The 26662-nt window shown below is 41.5% G+C and overlaps 1 protein-coding gene across 1 annotated transcript; it reads left to right on the forward strand.

Moving 5' to 3' along the window:
• Positions 1 to 20856: 20856 nt before the first annotated feature.
• LOC132228277 (uncharacterized) lies at positions 20857 to 26339 on the forward strand. Its single transcript, XM_059684429.1, is given in 4 exon segments — positions 20857 to 24257; positions 24260 to 24571; positions 24574 to 25763; positions 26072 to 26339. Coding segments are annotated over 4 exon segments (4569 nt in total). The 5' UTR covers positions 20857 to 21205; the 3' UTR covers positions 26087 to 26339.
• Positions 26340 to 26662: the final 323 nt, after the last annotated feature.

The raw sequence follows: 26662 nt of genomic DNA on the forward strand, positions 1-26662 counted from the left end.
GCAACCTCCCAATCCGCCCTGCTCTGTGCATGACAGGGGACGGCACCCCAACTCCCCAATCAGCTCTGCTCTGAGCCTGACCAGGGGCTGCACCTAGGGATTGGGCCTGCCCTCTGCCACCCGGGAGCAGGCCTAAGCTAGCAAGTCATTATCTCCCGAGGGGTCCCAGACTGTGAGAGGGCACAGGCTGGGCTGAGAGACCTCCCTTCCCCTGAGTGCACAAATTTTTGTGCACCGGGCCTCTAGTCCTATCTAATAATAGACAAACAGGGTAATTTACCTTACCTTTGCTACACCCCCCACTGGCTAATCAGCACGATATTCAAATTAACCGCCAACAAAGATGGCGGTTAATTTGCATACATAGGCATGAAGCAGCTGAGCAAAGACTGAAGGCAGCTCCGGCCTGGAGCAGCAGCGAAGACGGAAGGCAGCTCCAGCTGGAGCGAAGGCCTGGGTCCCGGATGCCGGAGGAAAACAGGTGCCGGCAGCCAGGGGAAGGGAAAGCTTTGCACGAATCTCTTCATGCAACAGGCCTCTAGTAGTTTATAAAGTTATATTAGTTAGGCTCTTTAAAGTTTAATGAAATTCACTCATAATCAACATCATTAGAGATGGTAATCTCATAAAAAGCACAGAGATTATTATTTTGATCATTCTCATTTATACAATTTCTTTAATAATAATCTATGTTAGCTACTTAGTTATTTAATCCATGGCAATTTTTAGCTATACAATAGAATTAAGAGGTGATGCACTGCAGGGGTTGGCAAATGACTGCCAGGTGCTGGTGAGCCACATGCAACTTGCAACCTGTTTTTGTAAGTAAAGTTTTGTTGGAACAGAGCTAGGTCCATATGTTTCATAGTGTTTATGGCTGCTTTGTGCTATAATGACAGGATTGAGAAGTTGTGACAGAGACCTTATGGCCTACAAAACTTGAGATATTTATGATCTGACCTCTTATAGAAAAAATTGCCAACCCTAATGGATTGAAATACTTAAGGCTCTAGTATTTATCGACTGCTGACCATATTCAGGGAATTATGGTGGACATAGTTTTTTGTTTCTTTCCTATCTAATAAAAGGCTTTATTGGGAGCAGTGCTTTTTAATCTTGTCTGCACATAAAAAATCAATTGGGTAGTGTTACAATTGCTTGGACATGAACTGTGTGGGAGATGGGTATTGCATGTTTTCTGAAGCTACTCAGTTGAATCTGATGTGCATCAAAGTTACAAAGCACTGATCAGGGTTATTATTTTACACTTCAACTATTTGCTCTAAGGGTTATATTGTATAATTCTCCAGTTTGACTTACAGTGACTCAAATAGGATATAAAGTAAACCTGAAATAGCTTAACAAAATAAAAAAAAATTAAGAGGAACTGGTGGGTGTTTAATTCAGATTGGGCGGGTCCTCTTAAAGTCCCAAGCCAATGGAATTTTTGCTGGTCCAAGTTTCTTTTAGGTAAAGTAGCATTGCTTCCCCCACAAGCTTCCAGATTTAAAACTAATTGTCAGGCTAACAAAAAAGTCACTTAAGTCTATTTTTTGTGCCTTAACACTCTTGAATCATCAACTTTAGAAAATAAAGCTCCATATATAGTTATATTCTGTCCTGCTGTTAGAAAATTTGTTTACATTGCAATGCTTAGAAAGTATTTGGGAAATCAGTTAAAATACAAGAAGATTAAGTTTTGGTAAGCTAAAGGCAAATCATTTTTCCTACTTTAACATGTAGCAAATTATAATGAATATCCCAGAAATAGTGGATCAGGAAGCTCTCTCACAGCTCTGGTTGTAAGTATACCAAGAATATACACTCTCATTGACCTGTCTAGTGCACCATTGACTTTTATGGGCTTAAATAATAATTTGAATAAGTCACACACCAAAATTTTCTATAGAAATCTGGAAGTAAGACATATGAATTATTGGAATTACATATAAGCAGAAATTATTTATAGATGAAGAAACTCAGACTTCTGGACATTTATCCCAAAAATATATCTGGAGAGCTTCCTGGTCAGGTTAACACACCAACAGTAAAAATTATGCATTTATAATTTAACTAGAGGCCAGGTGCATGAAATTTGTGCACGGTGTGTGTGTGTGTGTGTGTGTGTGGGGGGGGCAGTCCCTCAGCCCAGCCTGCACCCTTTTGCAATCTGGGACCCCTCGGGGGATGTCTGACTGCCAGTTTAGGCCCGATGATTGGGTCTAAACCGGCAGTTGGACATCCCTCTCGCAATCCAGGACTGCTTGCCTGCCTAACTGCTTGATTGCCTGCCTGCCTGATTGCCCCCAAGCCCCTCTACCTGCCTGCCTGATCGCCCCTAACTGCTCGGTTGCCTGCCTGCCTGATCACCTTAACCCCTCTGCCTGCCTGCCTGATCACCCCTAACCACTTGCCTGCCTACCTGATTACCCCTAATTGCTCGTCTGCCTGCCTGATCACCCCTGCCTCTGCTTTGGCCCCTGCCACTACGGCTTCGTCTGGAAGGATGTCCGGAATGACGTCTGAAAGGTCATTCAGCTGTCTGGTCTAATTAGCATATTACGTTTTTATTATAGATATTTCAGCAGCTCAACAGCTAGTTTGAGCATAGGTATGTGGAATTATGCCAAAAAATACACTTTGTCAAAATCACACTACATCAGTCTGCAAAATTAGTCTTGGCCCCACCCACCCTTTTTGGTGCCAATACTTTTCCTTTATTGCTATCTTCTTTAAGCTTGAAATTTATTTTCCCAGCAAACTAAAACAACTTTGAAATCTGCTTGAGATATTCTTACAGATACTTAAAAAAACAGCACAGAGAGAACTTAAGGATGAGAAAGAATGCATAACATTTTAAAAAATTACTCTTTTATACTCTCATTACACTGTTCTGCTTTTATTTCCCATATAATTGACAATTCCACCATAAAAGTCATTCTGCTCTTTATGATACATGAGTATTTGTTTTTCTACTGAGACTAGTTTTTCTTTAAATTATAAGCAATACTTCTTCCTTTGGAGAATACTTTACAGTCTTGGGTCTGTTTCCTGAGTTGTTCCTATCATGGAGCAGGCCCCTGGACTATACCAGAAGCAACATTCTCCACTTATACATATCATACTCCCATTTTTAGAGAAAAAGTACTAAGAAGCACAATGCAAATAAGTATAGTAGTATACACTGGAAAGAAACTAATGTTTATTTAGTATCTAATGGATGCAGGGTACTGACAAGTGCTATGTTACTTAATGGTCATAAGAAACCATTGTATATTCTCATTTTGACTGATGAGTAAGTGAATTTTTCAAGGTTACACAGATAGTAAACAATCTGCTTATAGTCCTATATAGCTAATAAGTGATCAATTAATGTAATTATAAAGCAGTGGATTTTTCATTAATGAGTTTCTGCTCATTAAATTTAGAAATTCCCTTTTAATTTTCACATACATGTCTTAGAAAACATCATAGAAATTTAAGGATGGGTAATTTCTACCTCCATATGAGAAATATAGGTAACTTTCCAAAAATATTTATGCACACAGAGTAGCTTCCCACCACTTTCTAAGAGTAAGTTAGGTCTCTGTGATGTTCACCCTCTCCAGCTAATGCCTTTTTGTTCAGTTGAAGGGCACAGCTTTGAAAATTACTGTAGTTTGATGTCTTACAACTTATTGCAGTTCTTTGCAAGTTCATACATTTTCTGAGTGAACAGAGAGTACAAATGTAGCTAAGTGTTAATTAAAAAGAACATCTTGAGTGTAAACATTAAAAATTGATCACCTTCTGTGAGCAATTTAATTTATGAACATTAACATATTCTAAGCTGATGTCTTGAATTTTATTAGAACATCTCTTGGTGCATAATGAAGGGGGAGAAGGAAAAGAACCCTTAACATGAATGCATTTAAATTTCTCTTTTCTCACTGTGGGTGTGCAAATCCTAAGGCTAGAGAGACAGCTACAGGATCTCTCAAACAGCATTCCAGGCCCCCCACAGCCAGGTTCGAAAGATCAGTTCTGCACCACTGTAATCATTTAGGCAAAGTGGAGACCCTGGGAGTGACTCTGGCATCTTTCCTTTCCTTTTGGGTTATACTAAATCATTAATGAATGAATTTATCTATTGAATTTTCAGCTTGTTCAGTAAGATGCAGCAGAGTATGCATATGAGAGAATGGGGAAAAGAATAAATTAAATCTCATTGCCAAAGTTAGCCAACTATCTTGGTGAACTTAAGAGAATTATTTCTACCACCAATACCCTTAGTTCTAGGGTCTGTTTTTAATGTCATGATACTTATATTTTGAAAATGTTACTAAATAGAATTAGTGCTGTCTAAAATGTGAAGTAGGTGAAATTTCTTGTGAGTTTCTCTTTAGGCCCTTTAACATATCTTATCTTTTATTTCTGCTCTTCCCTACTTCCGGGACTCATGGGCTTTTCTGATGCTCCCTGGTTGCTCACAGCTCCATGCAGTCATCTGGGACTTTCTCTTGTCCCCTCTACTCTTCTGACTAAACACATCGATTCTCTGTTTCATTCCTTTAATGTTTTGCTATAATAGAAAATTTGATTTGTTCATCTATGGCCAGATGTTAGCAGTTGACAATGATACTGCAAGGAGATAAAAAGGTCCCTGCACTCAGACTGTATTAAGTGATTTCAGTTTTGAGAGATGTGGAGTCTTCAAAATCATTTGCATAGGCAGTTACTCACCTGCACACAGAATCGAATCTTCATGTCTGATTATTATTTAATGCTTCATTTTTGTGTAAGTGAGATGGAAATAAGTTCAGAAAAATTCTTAAATAGAATTATAATAATCAAAGAAGGGTTTCAGAATGAGCTTGAAAAAGAATTTTTAGATTTTTTTCTTTTGCTTAATATATAAATAGAATAAAATTGTGGCTTACAAACACAAATATGAGATTTATTAAATGACCCCTGCCTATGTTAATAACAAGTGGCAATATTTATATTTTAAAATAAAGCTTTAATTACTAGCACATCAAAGTAGAAGTGTGTTGAGTGGTGATAGCCCCTGGCTTATTTTAGCAGGTAATTTAGCAGAGGGCTTTCAAGTGCATAATTGTTGGTGTCATTCTTCAAAAACAGACACAAAAATAACAATATAGTATCCAAATGAGATTCTAAACACTAAAAATATAGTGGAGTTTGAAAGAGAAAGTTTAGTTTTATTAGGCTGTTAAGAAAATAAAGTGCAGAGCCCCATTTTAACATAAATTTCATTATGAATGAAATAAATGATATTTTAAATGTTCCAATCCAAATTTAATATTTCTTTGGAATGTTTTAGAGTAATGGAAGAAAATATTATTTCTGTCTCCCCAATCCTACAGATTTAAGGATTATATCTCGTAGCAATATAGGAATTTTTTTATTAACAAACAGTTACAGTTTTCTGGGTTTTATTTTTTGCTGACTCTCGTATATTTAAGAGAACTCTAGATAAAAAAGATCTTTTTGTCTATTGTCTATGTGTGATTATACCTATGTGTGATTATTGCTATAACTATTTCCAGATATTTTGCCAATTTTCAAGAAAATATGTATTTATCTGATGCATTAAATAACTTGGCATGCTTCTTGAAAAAATCTGATTATACTATTAACTTAATAAAAATTTGCATATGAAAATTAAACTCTTGCTGGGTAATAAAATGTATGTCATGATTTTAATTCCTCAAGAAAGATAATTAAATTTATGGATAATTTTCCAGTGAGCATTTTCCAGTTAGCACCCCAAGGGACTAGAGCTGGTTGGTTATGGTGGCACTGAGACTGGGGGACTGGGTTTGGGGGAACAGGAATCAGAGCTGTGTATTGGTTTCAGAATGACATTCCAAGTACCAAATCAACCTTAGAACACCACTGAAAAATGGTGTTCTAATACCTACTTCACAGAAATGGAAGGAGGGCTGTAGGAACTTATGAGAATAACTATTGCATAAAGTATTATTCAAATGAGTTAATACTGGGAAAGAGTATGGAAAAGATAGGGCAAGTTAATTTTGTTCTCCACATTCCCACCCCACTAAATCATCTTGGTCAGGGGTTATTTATGCATGAAATAGAAATTTATTCATAATAGTTATATTAGTAAGGATACTTTTTAAAATTTTTTTAAAAATATATTTTATTGATTTTTTACAGAGAGGAAGGGAGAGTAATAGAGAGTTAGAAACATGGATGAGACAGAAACATCGATCAGCTGCTTCCTGCACACCCTCCTACTGGGGATGTGCCCGCAAACAAGGTACATGTCCTTGACTGGAATCGAACCCGGGACCTTTCAGTCCGCAGGCCAACGCTCTATCCACTGAGCCAAACCAGTCACAGCAGTAAGGATACTTTTAGTTGTGACTGAAAGAAACTCATATAAATTAGGAAAAAATGAACTCATTGAATACTGTAACTAGAAAGCCTTAGAGATACTTAAAAATATGTCATTAAGAATCTTCATCTTTTTCAGACTCTCTTGGCTCTGCCATCCTTTGTACTTTATGCTTGGGTAAATCCTCTCTGAGTGGTGGCAAGAACAGCCCCAACAACTACAATCTCAAAAGACATTTTGTGCTAGATAGGACAAAGAAGGACAGAGACTCTCTATCAGTCTCCACAAAAGGATTCCAAGGCACCCAGGGTAGTTTGTGTGCAACCCCCTAACCCCGCAACAGGAAGAGAAGGGACAGTTTCTATAATGATAACATCCAAAAAGGTGCTGGGTAGACAAAATACATATGCTATCTAGTATGCTGGTTCATACTAGAACAAAGAGCTTATTCTTGAGGTAATAAGATTAATGAAAGGGTAGGAAATGAAATACAACTGAACCACAAAAGTGTTGGAACTGGAAGGTCTGTAGTAAAGATACACCAGGTTGGGTTCCCTAGTTTTATATTTCCAGAGTGTCCTTAACTTTCCTTGTTATAACACTGGTGACACTTCATTATAATCTGTTCCTATTAGTCCTTTTATAGGACTTGTATTGAAGGCATGGACTTGTATTGTCCCATTTGCTGTTGAATCCCCAGCACCTGTGGCAATGTAGGGATTCTAGGAGGTTCAGTAAATATTTGAATAGATAAATAATTAAATGAGGTTGCTCTTCTCATTTCTCATGTTACTAGATATTCCATCATCCTATGGTACTAGATATTCCATCATCCTGTATGCCTCTCTCTTATCTGCATTTCTCTGCTATGCGTGGTTCCCTCCGTTCACTGGAGATAAGCTTGTCATTGGCTTTGTTCTGTTATGTAATAGTTTGGTCCTGATTTTGTATGTTATTTTTTGGCTCCAGAGTCTCTCAGTTTCCCAATTTCATATTTAATGAAGAGGATAAAATTAGATACATTTGGGTCAGGTGTCCATGCCTTACTTAAGCAACTGCAGACGTGTGTGGGAATGTGTGGTCACAAGCTATATAGAACTGTGTAAATCCATGTCTTCAGCCCTAGTTATAAGTATATTCATCTCTGAACACTCAAGTGATCTATGGAGGAAAAGTGATACAATCAATTTGTCTCCAATCGGACCTAAGTGAATAAGACATGTTCCAGTCCCTAAATGTCCTATTTACCAGCTCTGATTCCCTTAAACACCATAACTGGCCTAGCATCTTGAATTTTATCTAAGTCTACTGTAGGAAGTGGTTTGATCTTTCACATGTCATAACTATGATACTTTCTGCCACCATTCATGTATTTACTCAATAAATAGTTCCTGATGAAACTATCTCTAGACTCCAGACTACACTCTCTAGGAGTGGAGGAAGATACATTTAAGTAAATGATGCTGACCATGCACTTGAGAACCTTCTGAGGGAATCATTCATTCATTCAACCTATGTAATTGAGTTTTGAAACCCTAGAATATGTTAGGAGCTCTGCAAGAAGCTGCGGTGAACAACATAGTTCCTGTTTACATGAAACATAAGTTAGTGGGAAAGAAAAAACACTAAGATAATCATCTATAATAATAAAAGCATAATATGCTAATTAGAGTGGATGTCCTTCTGGATGCCCTTCTGGACGACCTTCCGGATGAAGCCAGGGCTGTGAGGGAAGCCCAGGTCCTGGGTGCCAGAGGGAAGCTGGTGAAGGCAGCCGGGGGAAGGAAGGCCTACTCTTGCACAAATTTCATGCATCGGGCCTCTAGTTATATCATAAGAGCTGTGACAGAGGGGGAATATGTAAGGAAGCAAATAAGAAGGGAACCTAACTTCATTTACAGGACTACGAAAACCTTCCTGAGAAGTGAAGTGGCTAAAAGGTGATCATGGGAAGCAGGATTAGGACTTGAGAAAAGGAAATAATGGTAAGGAAGAATATTCCAAGCAGGAATATCATATACAAAGGCCTAGTGAAACTGAAAGAACACACACACACACACACACACACAACACGTATATAGTAACTAGGGTTTTAGAAGAGTCACTTTCATTTTAAGGAAACTATTAAATATAGTTTCATTGTGCACTTCTTATTTAACTACACATCATGGAAATTACACCAAATCAATTAATAACAATCTAATTTAATGACTACATATTATCCTATATTATAAATGTACTGCGAATTATTCAAATTATTCAACTACGTATTCTAGATGCTTTCTTTGGCTTCCATCTTTTGCCACTATAACAATGTTGCATAAACATTATATTCTTTTTTTTCCTTTCCCCCCCCATTATATTCTTATATATATTGGAAAGTTTTGTTTCCTTAGGGGTGTTTTTGCTGGACTTAAGATGTGTATTTTAAATTTCAATAGACATTTCAGTTATATTCCCAAAATGCTTTAACAATTTATATCTTTTCTAATTTGTTTGAAGGTAACCTTTTTACAGTATCTCTAATAGCAGCAGATATTATCAAAATTTTAAATTATTATTAATTGATTGTTACCTTATTTGCATATTCCTGACTTATTTGGAGGTTAATATGCACTATAGTCATTTGAATTTGCCTTTCTCTGAATTGTCCATTCACATTCCTTTCCTATTGTTTTCATTAATTTCTATGAGATCATCTAAATATATAAAAGGCTAATATGCTAAGTGTCCAACCATCCGACTGGTCACTATGATGTGCACTGACCACCAGGGGGCAGACAGTCAACGCAGGAGCTGCCATAACACACAGAGAAATGGCACTGTGGACCTGGTGCCCACAAAGCAACACTCAGCTTCCCCCAAGTGAGACACAGGCCCCGCCAACACCCCAGAGTAAAACCCCACCAAATCGCAGCTGACACTGCCAAGACCCCATGGCACAAAATATGGCCCACAGCCCAGCCCAGCCCAGCCTAGCCCGAAATGGTGGCTGTGGGCACCAGGTGATGATGTCATGTAACAACACCCAGCTTCCTCTCCCTAGAGAATAGCCTCCTTGCAGTTTCTTCAGCCTAGGCATATGACTTGCTTTATAGCCAGGTGCAAACATTTTACACTTTAATCAAAAGTTTGTCATGTGTTTTCCTGTGCCTCATTTGAACCTCACAGAAGTCCTGGACTAGGTAGATAGGAGATTCGTTAGAATCCTGTTTTATTTTCATTAGCCGGAAAATGGAGATTTAGAAAGTTTAGAAACTTGACCCAACTGAAAAGAATTAAGAAATGGTGGACCTTGAAAATGACTTCAGGTTTTCTCACTGTGCAGAATATAGTCAAACACTGTTACAGTTAAATATTTCACCCTTTGTTCTCCCTGCATGATCTACAATAATAATTTGCTTCATGTTGATATTTACTGTTGTGTGGCTGACAAAAGAAAAGTTGGGGTGCTTCACTGGGTTGGGAAAATGTTTAGCTAAATCAGAAATTAATTAAGCAAGTATATCTATATATATAAAGCTCTTGCTGGTGCCAATTGCACGCATGTGTTTCCATCTGTCATTGTTGATGGTGAATTTGGTTGACGCTTCTATTATAAAGAAAGGGCGAATAGCGATATTAAAATATTTCTTCTAATTAATTTCCTTTCATTGTGCACAAATTTGTGCACTGGGCCACTAGTTGTTTAATAAAGATATGAATGTCATTATATGTATAAATTTTAAAGCTCAGTTTATTAGTTTATTGACTTGGTCTGCATGTCTTTTGCCATACAAAAGGTTAAAATTTTATTTATTTATTTGTTAATCCTCACCGGAGAATATTTTTTCCATTGATTTTTTTTTTTTTAGAAAGAGTTGAAGGGAAGGGGATAGAGAGAAAGAGAGAGGGAGGGGGATACAGAGAGAGTAGAAGAGAGCTAGAGAGAGAAACATCAATGTAAAAGAGGCACATTAATTAATTGCCTCCCACACATACCCTGACCTGGGCTGTTTTTACCTTTGACAGGGAATGGAACCTGTGAGCCTTTGGTCCTGGGGCCTATGTTCTAAACACTGAGCACACAAGTCAGGGTAAAAACTTAAAATTTTACTTACTGTATTAGTTAGGGTTCTCCAGAGAAAAAGAAACAATAGGCTACATATAGGCATATATACAAGGGAGATTTGTTATAGGAATTGGCCCATGCTGTTATGGAGGTTGAGAAGTCCCATGACATACTGTCTGTAAAAAAGCTGGTGATATAATTTAGTCATTGTCTGAAGGCCAGGAGCCAATGTCTGAGGGCAGTTGAAGATAGATGTCCCAGCTTAAGAAGAGAGAGAGAATTTGCTTTTCCTCTGACTTTTTGTTCTACTCTGACCATCAAGAATTGAGTGACACCCTCTCACACTGGGGAAGGTGATCTTCTGTATTTAGTGTGCTGATTCAAATGCATCTCTTCCAGAAACATCTTCATAGAAATACCCAGAAATAATGTTTTGTTAGCTATCTGGACATCCCTTAGCCCAATCAAGTTGACATAAAATTAACTATCACACTTATAAATTTATAAACTAAATTTCATTTTTTAAAACAGTTGTTATATTATTTTCTACACTTAAGTCCCTTATCTACTTAGAATTTTGTTTTAGGAATGTGTGAAATACAATGTTCTAACATTATTAAGTATGTAAACTATACTTATTCCACAGAATTGAAACACTCTCTTTATACTAAACTAAATACTCCTATATATATTTCAAGGTTTTTTCTTTGGTTTCATTGATCTATTTGTCCATTTCTGTGTCAATATTATACTATTTAATTACATTGGCTTTATAATACATTTTAATATCCAGTTAGGCAAAATCTCCTCTCATTAGCCTTATAAATAATTTTCTTTTCATTATTCTTGGATATTAATTCATCTACATCAACTCTAATATTATATTATTTAAACTCTTCATTCCTTTAAAATTGGGATTATAATTTGAAATAATCTTCTGAATATATTAATTTGAAGAGATTTGACATTTTAATATTATGTGTTCTCAACTTTGGATCAAAAACAATACCAAAGAACGTATATGCAAACTGAGTTTGTCCATGGATTAGCACGTATATGCATATGTGCTAGTAATCTATGGACAAACACACATGCTTGTCCATGGTAGTGCCTTGAAGGCCTTCGGGGAGGGAGTCAATGGAGAAAAAAAGGAGACATTTGTAATACTTCCAACAATAAAGATAAACTTAAAACAAAAACAAAAAAATATATTAAGTGTTCAAGGATATAAAATGACTTCTGTCTATGTCATTTAATAACATCTTGCAGTTTTCTTTATGCAGGCTCTATGTTCCTGTTACATTTAATTCTGTTTTATTTGTTTTCAACATCATTATGAATAGAATACTTCTAGTCATTGAGAATGGAGGAAGAAAGCAAATACTGTTGGTACATTTATTAGTATTAAATCACCTTATTAAATTTATTACCAAGTTCAAGTAGTGTTTTCCGATAGTTTCTTGGATTCCTTAGATATATAATAATGTAATCAGCAAATGTGAACTTTTAGTCTTTTCCAATTTACATTGATAATATATTTTTCTTGCCTTATTTCATTTTCTAGAACATTAAAACAGTGTTGAATCATACTAGTGGTACAAACATTTATATCTGAATTTCATAAAAAGTCTCATTTTATAATTTAAAAATAATATTTTGTAATTAGTTTTGGTAAGTATTTTTTTTTTTTGGTGGCTTACAGCTACACAAATTTATTATCTTACAGTTTGGAGAGCTAGAAGTCTAAAGCAGGTTTCATCAGGCTAAAATCAATGCATTCCTTTATGAAGGCTCTGGGGGAGAATCCACTTACTTGTCTTTTCCAGTTTCTCTAGAGCCCCCCTCTCTGCCCCTTCCTCCACCTTCAAAACAATTGCATCTGCTTCTGTGGTCACATCTTGTTCTCTGACTCCTGCGTTCTTTCTTTCTTTTTTTTAATTAAAACTTTATTGCTCAGATTATTACAGTTGTTCCTCTTTTTTCCCCCCATAGCTCCCCTCCACCCAGTTCCCACCCCCCTTCCGCCCTAACCCCCCCTCCCACTGTCCTCATCCATAGGTGCACGATTTTTGTCCAGTCTCTTCCCGCATCCTCCACACCTCTTCCCCCCCCCCCGAAAGAATAGTCAGTCCACTCCCTTTCTATGCCCTTGATTCTATTATAATCACCAGTTTATTCTGTTCATCAGATTATTTATTCACTTGATTTTTAGATTCACTTGTTGATAGATAAGTATTTGTTGTTCATAATTTGTATCTTTACCTTTTTCTTCTTCTTCCTCTTCTTAAAGGATACCTTTCAGCATTTCATATAATACTGGTTTGGTGGTGATGAACTCCTTTAGCTTTTCCTTATCTGTGAAGCTCTTTATCTGACCTTCAGTTCTGAATGATAGCGTTGCTAGATAAAGTAATCTTGGTTGTAGGTTCTTGGCATTCATCACTTTGAATATTTGTTGCCACTCCCTTCTGGCCTGCATAGTTTCTGTTGAGAAATCAGCTGACAGTCATATGGGTACTCCCTTGTAGGTAACTGACTATCTTTCTCTTGCTGCTTTTAAGATTCTCTCTTTGTCTTTTGCTCTTGGCATTTTAATTATGATGTGTCTTGGTGTGGTCCTCTTTGGATTCCTTTTGTTTGGGGTTTTCTTCGCTTCCTGGACTTGTAAGTCTATTTCTTTCATCAGGTAGGGGAAGTTTTCTGTCATTATTTCTTCAACTAGGTTTTCAATATCTTGCTCTCTCTCTTCTTCTGGCACCCCTATAATTTGGATGTTGGTACTCTTGAAGCTGTCCCAGAGGCTCCTTACACTATCTTCGTATTTTCGGATTCTTTTTTCATTTTGCTTTTCTGGTTGGGTGTTTTTTGCTTCTTCATATTTCAAATCTTTGACTTGATTCTTGCGATCCTCTAGTCTGCTGTTGGAACTCTGCATAATATCCTTTATTTCAGTCAGTGTGTGCTTAATTTCTAGTTGGTCCTTTTTCATAACCTCGAGGGTCTCACTAGATTTCTTGAGGGTCTCACTACATTTATTGGCAGTCTCACCAGACTTTTTGAGGGTCTTTCTAAATTTATCAGTGGTTTCTAGAAAGTTCTTGAAAAACCTTATAAGTGTGGTTTTGAACTCTATATCCAGTCATTTTCTTTCCTCCATTTCTGTCATTTGTGACCTGTTTCTTTTTCTCCCATTTTTTTATGCTTTCCTGTGTTGGCAGAGTGGCTTTTTGTGCTAGGTGTCCTATAGGGCCCAGTGACTCAGCCTCCCCAATTACCTGAGGTGGACACTCTTGGTGCACCCCTTTAAGGTCTTTGTTCACAGTCTTGTTGTAGTTAAACCTTGATTGTTGTAGGTATCACTGGGAGGAATTGAACTCCAGGCCAATTGGCTGTGAGAATCAGCTGTGTCTACGGTGGGAGAACTTCTATGCTGAAGACACCCTTATGAGGCAAGACTTGCTTCATTGGGGCTTTGGTGCTCTCTGAGTCTGCCCCCAGAGTGTGTCCCTTATGGATCTGAGGAGTTGTAATTGGATGGTCCCACTCTGACCACTGGGTACACTGGATCTTGTATCTAAGGAGGTGCTAATTTAGCCTCTTCCTGAGGCTACCTAGCAGGAGCTATGAGAAGATCTGCAGTTTCCCCTTCCTTGTTTGGGGTTTGGAGGTGCCCAAATGAGGCCCAGCTGTGAAGCAATGCAAGCTGCTGTGGGGCCTTGGGCCTTCTCTTGGAAGTTCTGGGTCTGTCTGACCCAGCAGCAGTTTGTTAGGTATTTTTCAGATTGCAAAGGGCCAGGGCATTCATATGCAAAAGCCTCTGCAGCAGCTTGGGTGGGGCAGGGTCTCAGGGAATCAACAGGTCAGAGCAAGCAGCTATGGTTGATCATCAGCCCTGCCCTAAGGGGCCCCACGTCTCAGTGTCCCGGTAATCGCTGCAGGCACCTCTGAGAGAAAGCCGCTCTTGAGTTCCGAGTTCTGCCAACTGCCAGACAGTCCAGTTTTCCCTGTATGAGTCTGGGTCCCCAGAGACACCTGGAACTGGAGTTCAGAGCAGACGGGGGCTTGTGACTCCCTCCCGATTCAGAAAGACAGCCTCGTCCTCAGTTGCCAGTCCTTGCCGCATGTACCTCAGTACCTCTGCACTTCCGCACCTCCTCTGAGTCTCAGTGTGCTTTTCTCTTTCCTTCTAATTGTAGAATTTCCACTTAGACAGCCTTCCTGTGGTTCTGGATGATGTCTGTTTTGTTTTTCAGTTGTATTTTTGAATTTGTTGTGGGAGGCAGCAATTTCAAGTGTTTACATATGCCGCCATCTTGGTTTCTCTCTTGGTAAGTATTTTTTAATCATATTCAAATAGTTTTCCTTTATTGCTATTTTACTTAGAGTTTTTTTATTAAGAATAGCTGCTGAATTTATCAAAGGCTTTTCATCATCTACTGATGAGGTCATTTGTTTTTCTCCTTTGTTAATGTAAAGAACTTTACTAAAAAATGTCCTGATTTTGAAAAATTCTTTAAATCACAGAGAAAGTATGACTTAATCATATAGAATTGCTAGTATTTTCTTTTGACACAATATTGAAATCTGCCATAGACTAATTCCAGCATTTAATAATTTCAAGAGTTTCATTAAAAGGTTGATGAAACTTGGGGACTCAACATGGTTGACTCACACATGTAGTCACCTGTTGGGAATGGCTAAAGGGATTTCCCCAAACCTGAATAGGAAACTGATTGTGGCTGCCAGACAGTTAAAGGGCATCTTAATCTACATGTTATTGCCTCCTACTGGCCAAACACCTGAACAGCCGTAGGCTATTCCCCAGCAAACTGACAATGCTTCTGTACCCTTTGAAGTGTATTATCTCCACCTTGCCTTAGGACAAATTGTGTTAATAAAAGCAAGGATCCTAGATAAGGAGGGACACTCTTCAGTTCCTTTAGCTGAAGGTCCTCTGACTCCCAATGCCTTTCAAAATTATATCTTGTCTCCGGACTCTTTATTATTCTCTGGATTCCTATGTCATCTACGCGCAGCCTTTTACAGATTTCTGAACCCTTCTTGATGCTGGGACATGAACCCCAGCAGAAATCTACGTGTTAATAATTTAATAAGAATATGTGCGTCTTAGTTCAATTTGATATTTTTGTGCAGATTTAAAAAATCATATATCATTATCATATTTTATTCCTTTATCTTACTGCAGTAACTACTAATGTTATTCTGAGGTTTCTTTTTTCCTTTTCTTTTATTTTTGTTGTGATGTGATATTACTATGAATTCTTCTCAACCTCACCCCCTCCTTAATTTAGAAATCCTCCCATTGTGTTCCATCAAGCTGGTAGTTATCCTCTTCTAACATTCATAAATGCCTCTCTCTCTAATATATATATATATATGTATGTATATATATTACTGAGTGACAATAAGAAAGGTTTCTCCCAATAACTCCAACCCATTATGAGGCATTTTAGAATGTTTTTACTTTCCTCATTCCAGTCTCCCCTATGGAAACAGGAAGTTAACCCTTTCTTCACTAACATCCCACTTCCTCAGTTTTGTTGAGATAATTTTTACTATCAAAACTATTAAGCTTTCACTTGTAGTATAACTGTTTTATTACAATAATTATCAGGTAGGATATATCTTACACATTCCTAGTTATTATCCATTTAAATTTAAATATGCATATTGCAGAGTTAATTTGTCACTGCTGTTTCATTTTCTTATTAATTTGCCATGTATTTGCAAGTATATATTCACTACTCTTTTTAATGGAAGTTATCTGAATTTCTGCTTTTGGCAAATATCTCTCCTTTAACCTGGCTGGTAAGTGGTATCTTGGAGAATTTTAGGATTCTTGGGCTGCTGTCCTTTTCTTTTTACATCAGTTGATAGTATTCTATCATTTTCTGTGTTCCTTTGTTGTATATAAATAAGAAGCCAAGTCTTTCTAATTTTTTTTATTGATTAAGGTATTACATATGTGTCCTTATTCCTCCATTGCCCCCCCATCCCCCCACTCATGCCCTCACCGCTCCCTCCCCCCACCCCGGCACTGGTGTCGGTGTCCATTGGTTAGGCTTATATGCATGCATACAAATCCTTTGGTTGATCTCTCCCCCTTACCCCTCCCCTCCCCTACCTTCCCTCTGAGGTTTGACGGTCTGATCAATGCTTCTCTGTCTCTGGATCTGTTTTTGTTCATTAGTTTATGTTGTTCATTATATTCCATAAATGAGTGAGATCATGTGATATTTATCTTTCTCTGACTGGTTTATTTTGCTTAGCATAATGCTCTCCAGTTCCATCCATGCTGTTGTAAATTGTAAGAATTCCTTCTTTTTTACCGCAGCGTAGTATTCCGTTGTGTAGATGTACCACAGTTTTTTAATCCACTCATCTGCTGATGGGCACTTAGGCTTTTTCCAAATCTTAGCTATGGTAAATTGTGCTGCTATGAACATAGCTGATGGTTTTTGTTTTTTTAATATATGTTTAGAGAGAGAGAAAGGGAGAGGGAAAGAGAGATAGAAACATCAATGAGAGAAAAACATTGGTTGACTACCACCTGCACGCCCCCTACAGGGAATCAAAACTGCAACCTGGTCATGTGCTCTGAGCAGGAATCGAACCAATGACCTCTTGGTGCATGTGGGACACTCAACCGACTGAGCCACACTGGCCAGGGCCTGATGCTTTGTTTTAAACTTGTTCTTTCTTTTTTTAAGTTCAGGAATTAAAATCAGTTATGCTATATATGTGATATGCTTGAAACTCAGTGAGTCCTTCAAATCTATTATATTCCTTCAATTCAGGGACAGTATTTTTCTTCTATGTACATAATTAGACCCTCTTTTCAATCTGTCATTTTTTCCTGAAATTTCTCTCATTCTCATGTTACATACCTTGGACGTGTCTACCAAGTCTCATGTTTTCTCTCATAATTTCTAGGCCTTTTAAATTTCTCTCACTTGATTTTTTTTTTTTTTAGTTTTAAAATCATATATTTTCATTTCCAAATATATACATATACATATTGGTATGTGGTGTAATGGACTTCTTCCCTGAACTGCTATTACTATTGTTGTTGGTAGTATTAGTAGTAATGCCAGGAATACCTTGGTTTGGGTTGATATGTATCTTCTTTTGTAGTTCCCTTTTGCTAAAGAGCCTTTTTTCTGGATGTTTTAACCCAGCATCCTTTCCCTGGTTGCTGCGTCACTTTTGGATGAGTTTGTTGTTCTCTTTGTCAACTCATTGGAAGCTCAGGTCCTGTTTCTGGGGTACTAGGATTAAGCTTATCTGCTCCTGGGTATCCTTAGTTTTAAAGGAAAACATTTGGTTGGTCTCAGAGGCAAGAATGATTCAATTCCAGTGAATTAGTTCTAGGAATTATATAAAAACATGCTGAATGAAACTTAAACTAATCATTTCTGAAAGTTCAAGAGTAAGTACCTAATAATTTCCCATTTAACAGTACTCTAGATGTGCTACCGAGACTGCAATTAGCATTTATCTGCATATTATGGGTTACTAAACAAAGCACTGAACTCCAGATGAAGTATGGTACCTATTTGCTTTGTTTAACAGTGAACAGGTTATTTTGATTTTCTGAATTGTATAAATCATCCTATTTGATTGAATGCCTTATTGATTGAATGACTGTCCCATTGATTGTGATCTTACTGGCTATCGAAGCACATTCTTCTGTACCTGGAAAACAGGACAGCACAATTACCCTAAATTGTTTTAGTGGCCACAGGTGGTGCATTCCAGCTGACTTAGTGGTCCCGAGACCAGGACAGCACAATTACTCTAAATTGTCCTGACAACTCAGTGGTCGGGAGACCCAAGGGCTCTAGATAATGTATTTCTATCAACTCAGTGATCCGGAGACTCAAAACTGTAATTTAGATAACATGCTTAAGTTTAACCCAGGTTACCCAAGGGTTCTAGATAATGTATATCTGTCAATTCAGTGACCCCGAGACCCGAAACTGTAATTAACATGCTTAATTCTGCTTCTGTAATCTGCTTTTTTTGCAAGCCAGGTGCCTCATTCCAAACCCTGGGATGTAATCAATACTTCTGTGATTTTTGCCTATATAAGTCTGGTTTTGCCACCATCTTATTGCTATGAGATTTGGGAATGCCCCCTCATAGTCCCAGATTGCAATAAATGTGACCCTTTAATTCGACTTCTTGAGGCGTCCTTCTGTGATTCGCGGGGTACATTACAACACAGAGACCAGTTCTAGTCCAGCCTGCCCCACTAACAACTGAGGATGGGCTGTTTCCTGACCGTGGAGTGCCCCAGTTTCTGTATATTTAACAAGAGAAAAGAATATTTGTCCTACTTCCCTCCTAGAGTTGTTGTGAGACTAAAATAAAACAACAGATCAAATTTAACAAGTCAAAAGAAGATACTGACATTATCATAGAGCATTAATTTAGTGCACTTTAAATATGAAAATACAAACATTCTTTCTTATGTGACTATATATATATATATATATATATATATATATATATTCTATTTTAATGTCTTTTTGCTCCATTCTTTCAACCTACAAAAGAAAAAGGAAAAAGAAACTAACATGTGATAACTTTTTTACTAGATGACACTTGAAGATTATCTCTGAAAAGTAAGGATTATCTCCATTTTACAGATTAGGAAGTTTTAGTCAGTGCCAGAACAAGAATTTAAACTCAACTCTCTTGACTTCCACAATATGTTGGAGCTTCTTATACAGTCACCTGAGCCTACAACAGTTGCTCTTTACTCAGATTCCTTGTATACCCCAATGTTATTGGTTTGGTCCACAGTTGTTCACATTTGTTTGCATGGCTGTTTTAAAATTGTTCTTGTTTTTATGTTGTTATGTATCACAGTCTCATTATATTCTATTTTCATTACATGTCCCTCTCCACCTACTCTTCCTCCCTCCTCTCAGACAAGCCTCCTGAATAAATTTCTGTAATTGGCCTCTCCTTTTCAACTTGTTTCCACAGGCACTGTAATTTGTTTTCTGCTCTTACTGCTTCATTGAAATAGCTCTCTTGAAGGTCCACAGTAGCATCTATATTCCTAAAACTAATGAATACCTTTCAGTGATTAGTCACTTCTCAGTAGTATATTACAGATTATGATTATTGTACATTTCTATGAATTTTACTCTCCTGATTTTTCTCTTCTCTCTGCAGTAGAATTTCCTAGTCTTCTCCAAAGGCGGCTTCTTCTGTAATTTTTTTTTTTTTAAAAATACATGTCTTTTTCTGGGTTCTGGTTATTTTTGCTCAACTCATTCTCCTGGGGAGATCCTAACATTGCTATCTATATGTTATGATATCAGAATAATTTTATCCAGTCCAGATTCTTCTCCTGACAACCAAACATGAATGTTCAAACTACTGGACATACCTACTGTAAGGTCAGAGAGAGCCCAGGATCAGATGCATGCAGACGTGTGATGAGATAATGGACTCCCCCTGGCATTTCTAACAGATCAGCGTGCCAGACACAGATACTGGCTTCTCCCTGAATCAACACGACCCCCACACAGATACTGACTCCTTCCTGAATACTTTGCTGACCCCCTGCAGCTGAAACTTCCTCAGCTGAATACCTCAGCTCATGTCCCCGCCCCTCACCAAACCGAAGTATAAAAAAATCACACCCCTCCTTGTTGGCTTGAATCCATGTGCCCTGTCTTTGGGGTACGTGGGTCTCCCCAGGACGCAATAAACCTTTCCTTTTCTTTTCTGATTCACTCGACTCTTTATTTCTTATGCTGCTTCCTGAGCCACCTAATCTAACATTTGGTGCCAAAACCCGGGAAGCCTCACAGGTGTCTCTGAAAGAATAAAAGAATGTTACAGACTGCACAGGCCTAGCTGCCTGTTTTATCTCAACTCCCCAGGCTTCCCCCGCTAGAGATAGGAACAAAGGGAACAACGCCCTTAAGGCTGTTCCAGAAAATAGCCCAGACACAAAGAGCAGGCTGAGTAAACCAGGCTCCGATCTACCATTGAGATAAACAGGATGTGAAAACACCAGGCAGGGATGATGACTAAATCTTAAGCCCTGTCAAGACACAAACCAGACCCTTTTGGAATTTCTTTGTTCCCCTCTTACCCTCCTGCATGTAACCCCTCCCTGATGTGTGATTTTTTTGCCTATAAATATCTGCAGAACCCTTTGCTCGGGGCCCAACTCCTCTGCTCCTGCGTGAGTTACGAGTTGAGCCCCAGCGCGCTGGAATAAAGCCTCTTGCTGTTTGCATCAAGTGACGTCTCCTGCGGTTGACTGGGGTCGCCGTCGATCTGTGGGACAGAGTGAGGGTCCTTCTTCGGGGGTCTCACATTTGGGGGCTCGTCGGGGATTAGACGACCACCCCTCATCCACGGAGCCGCCCTTGGAGGTAAGAAGGGGTACCCGGAGTTGTTCATCTTTGTCTTGTGGTTGTCAAGCGGTCTGGATTTGAGTGCACGCTTTTGGTTTGGCAGCCCTTCGGCAACTCGTGAGAGTGGCCGAACAGTGGTCGGTAGACGTGCCTAGAGGACCACAGGTTGCAGCCCTGGGGGACGCCCCAAGGGTGGAGGAGAGCCAGGGACACCTGGTAGTCTCCTATTGTAAGGAAGCTGACCAAGTTCAGCTGTTGGATCAGAAATTATCCAGACCGCGCCCATCTGATTCCGTTACGAGTTTGTGGCGGAAAAGGTGGGTTAGGTGGGTCATCGTGTCTGTAACATTTTTGTTATTTGTGTTGTTGGCGACGTACGAACTGACGATGGGACAGACTGTGACAACTCCTCTTAGTTTGACCTTATACCATTGGACTGAAGTAAAGGGAAGAGGTCGCGACCTATCAGTTGAGATCAGGAAGGGACCGTGGCGGACCTTCTGCTCCTCAGAGTGGCCCACTTTTAATGTAGGGTGGCCAAAAGAAGGAACCTTTGACCTATCTGTTATTTTTGCTGTTAAGGAAATTGTTTTTCAGAAAGGACCTGGAGCCCATCCGGATCAGCAGCCCTACATCGTGGTCTGGCAGGACCTGGTGCAGAATCCACCCCCCTGGACTCGACCTTGGGTTGCAAAACCCAAGCCCCGGCCGGACGCTCGAGTTCTAGCTATCCGATCTCCCAGTCCTGGGGGAAATACCAGCCCCCCGGGCCCCCCCAAGAAGATTTATCCCGAAACCCAGGCTGACCTCCTTCTCCTTGACTCACCACCCCCATATCCTCCTGCCTTAGTTCCAGTCGAGGGTCGAGAGGAGCCTGAAGTGTCGCCGGCCCCTGTGGTTGCCCCTTCCGCTCCCTCAACTGAGCCTCTGTTAGGACCGGCGCACGGCGCCAGGAGCCGCGACCGCTGGCAGTCCCCCGACACCACCGTCGCCCTTCCCTTAAGAGCTTATGGGCCCCCGCCTGTGGCGACGGAAGGAGGACCGGCTCCTCTTCAGCCCCTCCAGTATTGGCCTTTTTCCTCCGCTGACTTGTATAACTGGAAGACTAATCATCCTCCCTTTTCAGAGGACCCTCAGCGCTTAACTGGGTTGGTGGAGTCTTTAATGTCCTCTCATCAGCCCACATGGGATGATTGCCAGCAGCTACTGCAGACTCTTTTCACTACCGAAGAGAGGGAGAGGATCCTGTTAGAAGCAAGGAAGAACGTGCCGGGAGCAGATGGACGGCCCACTCAGCTCCCCAACATCATCGAGGCTGCCTTTCCTCTCTCTCGGCCTGATTGGGATTTCAACACGGCAGAAGGTAGGGAGCAACTGACCGTCTATCGCCAGACTCTAGTGGCTGGCCTCAGAGGGGCAGCGAGACGCCCCACCAATTTGGCTAAGGTAAGAGAGGTTATCCAGGGGGCCACGGAACCCCCGTCGGTATTTCTCGAGCGCTTAATGGAAGCTTTCAGATGTTATACCCCGTTTGACCCTACCTCGGAGGGGCAAAGGGCTTCCGTGGCCATGGCTTTTATAGGGCAGTCAGCATTAGATATCAAGAGGAAATTGCAGAGAATAGAAGGGTTACAGGATTATACCCTACAGGATTTAGTCAAGGAGGCGGAGAAAGTGTATCATAAGAGGGAAACTGAGGAAGAGAAGGAGCAAAGGAAAGAGAAGGAGAGAGAAGAGAGAGAAAACGAGAGAGATCGTAAGCAGGAGAAAAACCTGACACGGATTTTGGCCGCTGTAGTAAATGAGAAAGGACAGGAACAAACCCAGAGTAGGGCTAAGAGATCAGGTAACCTGGGCAACCGCACCCCATTAGATAAAGATCAGTGTGCATACTGCAAGGAAAAAGGTCACTGGGCTAGGGAGTGCCCTAAGCTAAAGAAGAAGAACGGATCCTCCAAGAAAGTGCTAGCTCTGGAGGACGACGATTAGCGGGGACGGGGCTCGGAACCCCTCCCCGAGCCTAGGGTAACACTAGAAGTGGAGGGGAGGCCAGTTGAGTTCCTGGTGGACACAGGGGCCCAACACTCGGTCCTACTCGAACCGGCTGGACCTGTCTCCCACAAGAAATCGTGGGTCATAGGAGCCACGGGGCACCAGCAATACTCATGGACTACCCGAAGAACGGTAGACTTAGGAACGGGCCGGGTAACCCACTCGTTTCTAGTCATCCCCGAGTGTCCTGCACCCCTACTTGGGAGAGATCTCCTAACCAAAATGGGAGCCCAAATTACCTTCACCCCTGATGGCCCGGAGGTGACTCAGGGCAAGAGAATGGCTACCGCTCTGACCATACACCTAGATGATGAACATAGACTTTTTGAGGAACAGGGAGCAGAGATAAGTCACATAAATGACTGGTTGAACAAGTATCCGGGAGCATGGGCCGAGACGGCCGGAACAGGACTAGCTACAGGAAGGCCGCCTGTAGTCATAGAACTTAAGGCCACTTCTACTCCTGTGGCCGTACGCCAATATCCCATGACGAAGGAGGCCCGGGAAGGAATTAGGCCCCATATCCAGCGCCTCCTTCAGCAAGGCATCCTAGTGAAATGTCAGTCTCCGTGGAACACTCCCCTGTTACCTGTTAAGAAGCCCGGCACAGGAGACTACCGCCCGGTACAGGACTTAAGGGAAGTAAACAAGCAGGTACAGGATATCCACCCCACAGTACCTAACCCTTACAGCTTGCTGAGTTCTCTCCCCCCGGACCACGTGTGGTATACTGTCTTGGATTTAAAGGACGCTTTCTTCTGCCTGTGACTACACCCCTCCAGCCAGAACATTTTTGCATTCGAGTGGAGGGACCCTGGCTCTGGGACTACAGGACAACTGACTTGGACTCTACTACCCCAGGGCTTCAAGAATTCCCTGACCCTCTTCGATGAGGCGCTCCATCAGGACTTAGCCTACTTCCGCGCCAGCCATCCCCAGGTAACGCTCCTGCAGTACGTAGACCACTTGCTGCTGGCTGGGGCCACGGAGGAGGAGTGCCGACGGGGCACGGGACTGTTGCTAGAAGAACTCACCCGCCTAGGAGATTGAGCCTCCGCCAAGAAGGCCCAGATTTGCCGAAGAGAGGTAATGTACTTGGGGTACGCCCTAAAAGGGGGGCAGAGATGGCTAACGGAGGCCAGGAAACAAACTGTGACCCAGATACCCGCTCCTCGCTCACCTCGCCAGGTGCGAGAATTTTTAGGGACTGCGGGGTTCTGCCGCTTGTGGATCCCCGGATTCGCTACCCTGGCCGCTCCCCTCTATCCTCTAACTAGAGAGGGTGCCCCGTTTGAGTGGGGTAATGACCAACAGCAGGCCTTTGATGACATCAAGAAGGCATTACTATCAGCCCCGGCCCTGGCGTTACCGGACGTAGCCAAGCCCTTCTATATGTGGACGAGAGAAAGGGAATAGCCCGAGGGGTGCTAACCCAGCCTCTAGGACCATGGAAGAGGCCGGTAGCCTACCTCTCTAAGAAGCTGGATCCTGTTGCTAGTGGCTGGCCTGCCTGTCTGAGGTCCGTGGCGGCAGTAGCGGTGTTGGTAAAGGATGCTGATAAATTAACAATGGGGCAGAAACTAACGGTCATTGCCCCCCACTCCTTGGAGAGCATCATCAGGTAGCCCCCTGATCGGTGGCTGTCCAACGCTCGTATGACACACTACCAGAGTCTCCTCCTAAATGGAGACAGGATCTTGTTCGGCCGCCTGCGGTCCTCAACCCGGCTACCCTACTACCCGACGCGTCCACCCAGGAGAGTGTACTGCACACTTGCCAAGAGATACTGGCAGAAGAAACGGGGACCCGAGAGGACCTCCGAGACCAACCCCTGCCAGACGCTCAGCTGACCTGGTTCACTGATGGAAGCAGCTACATAATAGAAGGTAAAAGGGTGGCCGGGGCGGCGGTGGTGGACGATGAGCAAACTATCTGGGCAAGCAGCCTGCCTGAGGGGACCTCGGCTCAGAAGGCCGAGTTAGTAGCTCTGACTCAGGCCCTATGGTTGGCCGAAGGGAAGAAGATTAATATCTATACTGATAGCAGGTATGCCTTTGCCACCGCCCATGTCCATGGTGCTATCTACCAGCAGCGGGGGCTACTAACCTCGGCCGGGAAAGAAATCAAAAATAAAGAGGAAATTCTAAGCCTGCTAGAGGCCATTCACCTCCCTAAGAAAGTGGCAATTATTCATTGTCCTGGACATCAAAAAGGAGGGTCCAGAGTTGCTGGAGGGAACCAAAGGGCTGATAGAGAAGCCAAGCAGGTGGCTCAGGGACTTAACATCCTATCCTTGACCAGGGAAAAACCAAGGCCTCACCCTGAGGACGGGATATACCCCTCTATTAGAAACTTTGAATATTCAGAACCGGACCTTGAGAGGATGGATAGATTAGGATTCCACCTGGAGTCCCCGGAGGGGATCCGAGAAACCTCAGAAGGAAAAAGAATCCTCCCGGAAAAACAGGCTGTTATTTTCCTCAGATACCTTCATAAGTTAACTCATCTGGGCCCAAAGCATTTAAGAACTATTGCCCAATCTTCACCGTATTATATCATGAAACTAGGAGAGCTCGCCGATACGACTGTAAAGGAATGCAGGCCCTGCCAGATGGTGAACGCCCAGCCCAGCAAGCTATCTCAAGGCAAACGGCTCCGAGGAGACCGCCCTGGGAGTTACTGGGAGGTGGACTTTACTGAGGTGAAACCAGCCAGGTATGGATACAGATACTTATTGGTATTCATAGATACATTTTCAGGCTGGGTCGAAGCATTCCCCACCAAGAAGGAGACTGCTCAGATGGTGGCCAAGAAAATACTAGAAGACATCTTTCCGAGATTCGGGGTGCCTAAGGTAATTGGGTCGGACAACGGCCCCGCATTTGTTGCCCAGGTAAGTCAGGGACTGGCCAAAATCCTGGGGCTCGATTGGAAATTACACTGTGCCTACAGGCCCCAAAGCTCAGGGCAAGTAGAAAGGATGAATAGAACTTTAAAAGAGGCTATGACTAAATTATCCGTAGAGACTGGCATAACAGACTGGACAGTCCTCCTTCCCTTTGCCTTGTTCCGGGTCCGAAATACTCTTGGTCCCCTCAAACTAACACCTTTTGAAATTCTTTACGGAACACACCCCCCACTCATTGCCATGCAGCTCCTTCCCTCCCCAGAGTCTCACCCCTCTCAATCTCTGTACACCAGATTAAAAGCCCTTGAGACTGTGCAGAGAGAAGTGTGAAATCGGCTGGCCGTGGCCTACAAGCCAGGAGACCTACAAGTGCCTCATCAGTTCCAGGTCGGAGACTTGGTGTATATTCGGCGCCATCGTACGGCCAGCTTGGAACCAAGGTGGAAAGGACCATACATAGTGCTGCTCACGACTCCAACGGCAGTAAAGGTCGATGGCGTCGCCGCCTGGATCCACGCCTCACATATCAAGCCCGCGCCACAACCGGACCCCGCGTGGAAAGTGGAAAAGATGGACAATCCCCTCAAGCTCCGCATCCACCGTGTTCCTGCTCCTGCTGGCACACTTCCCACTGATAAGTAGCCCTAACCCCCACTCCCCCCTTAGCCTTACTTGGCAAATCATAGACACCAGTTCGGGGACTGTACTTAATCAGACCACCCAGTTACAACCCCCTCAGTCCCCGGCCTAGTAAATATGCCCGAGATACCGAGCACAGGGCAGAGACTCCTTAATCTGATACAGGGAGCTTTCAGTGTTCTCAATGCCTCCAACCCTAACCTGACTGAGTCTTGCTGGTTATGTCTAGTATCAGGCCCTCCCTA

This window comes from Myotis daubentonii, chromosome 2 (assembly GCF_963259705.1).
Source record: "Myotis daubentonii chromosome 2, mMyoDau2.1, whole genome shotgun sequence".
NCBI classification, from domain to species: domain Eukaryota; kingdom Metazoa; phylum Chordata; class Mammalia; order Chiroptera; family Vespertilionidae; genus Myotis; species Myotis daubentonii.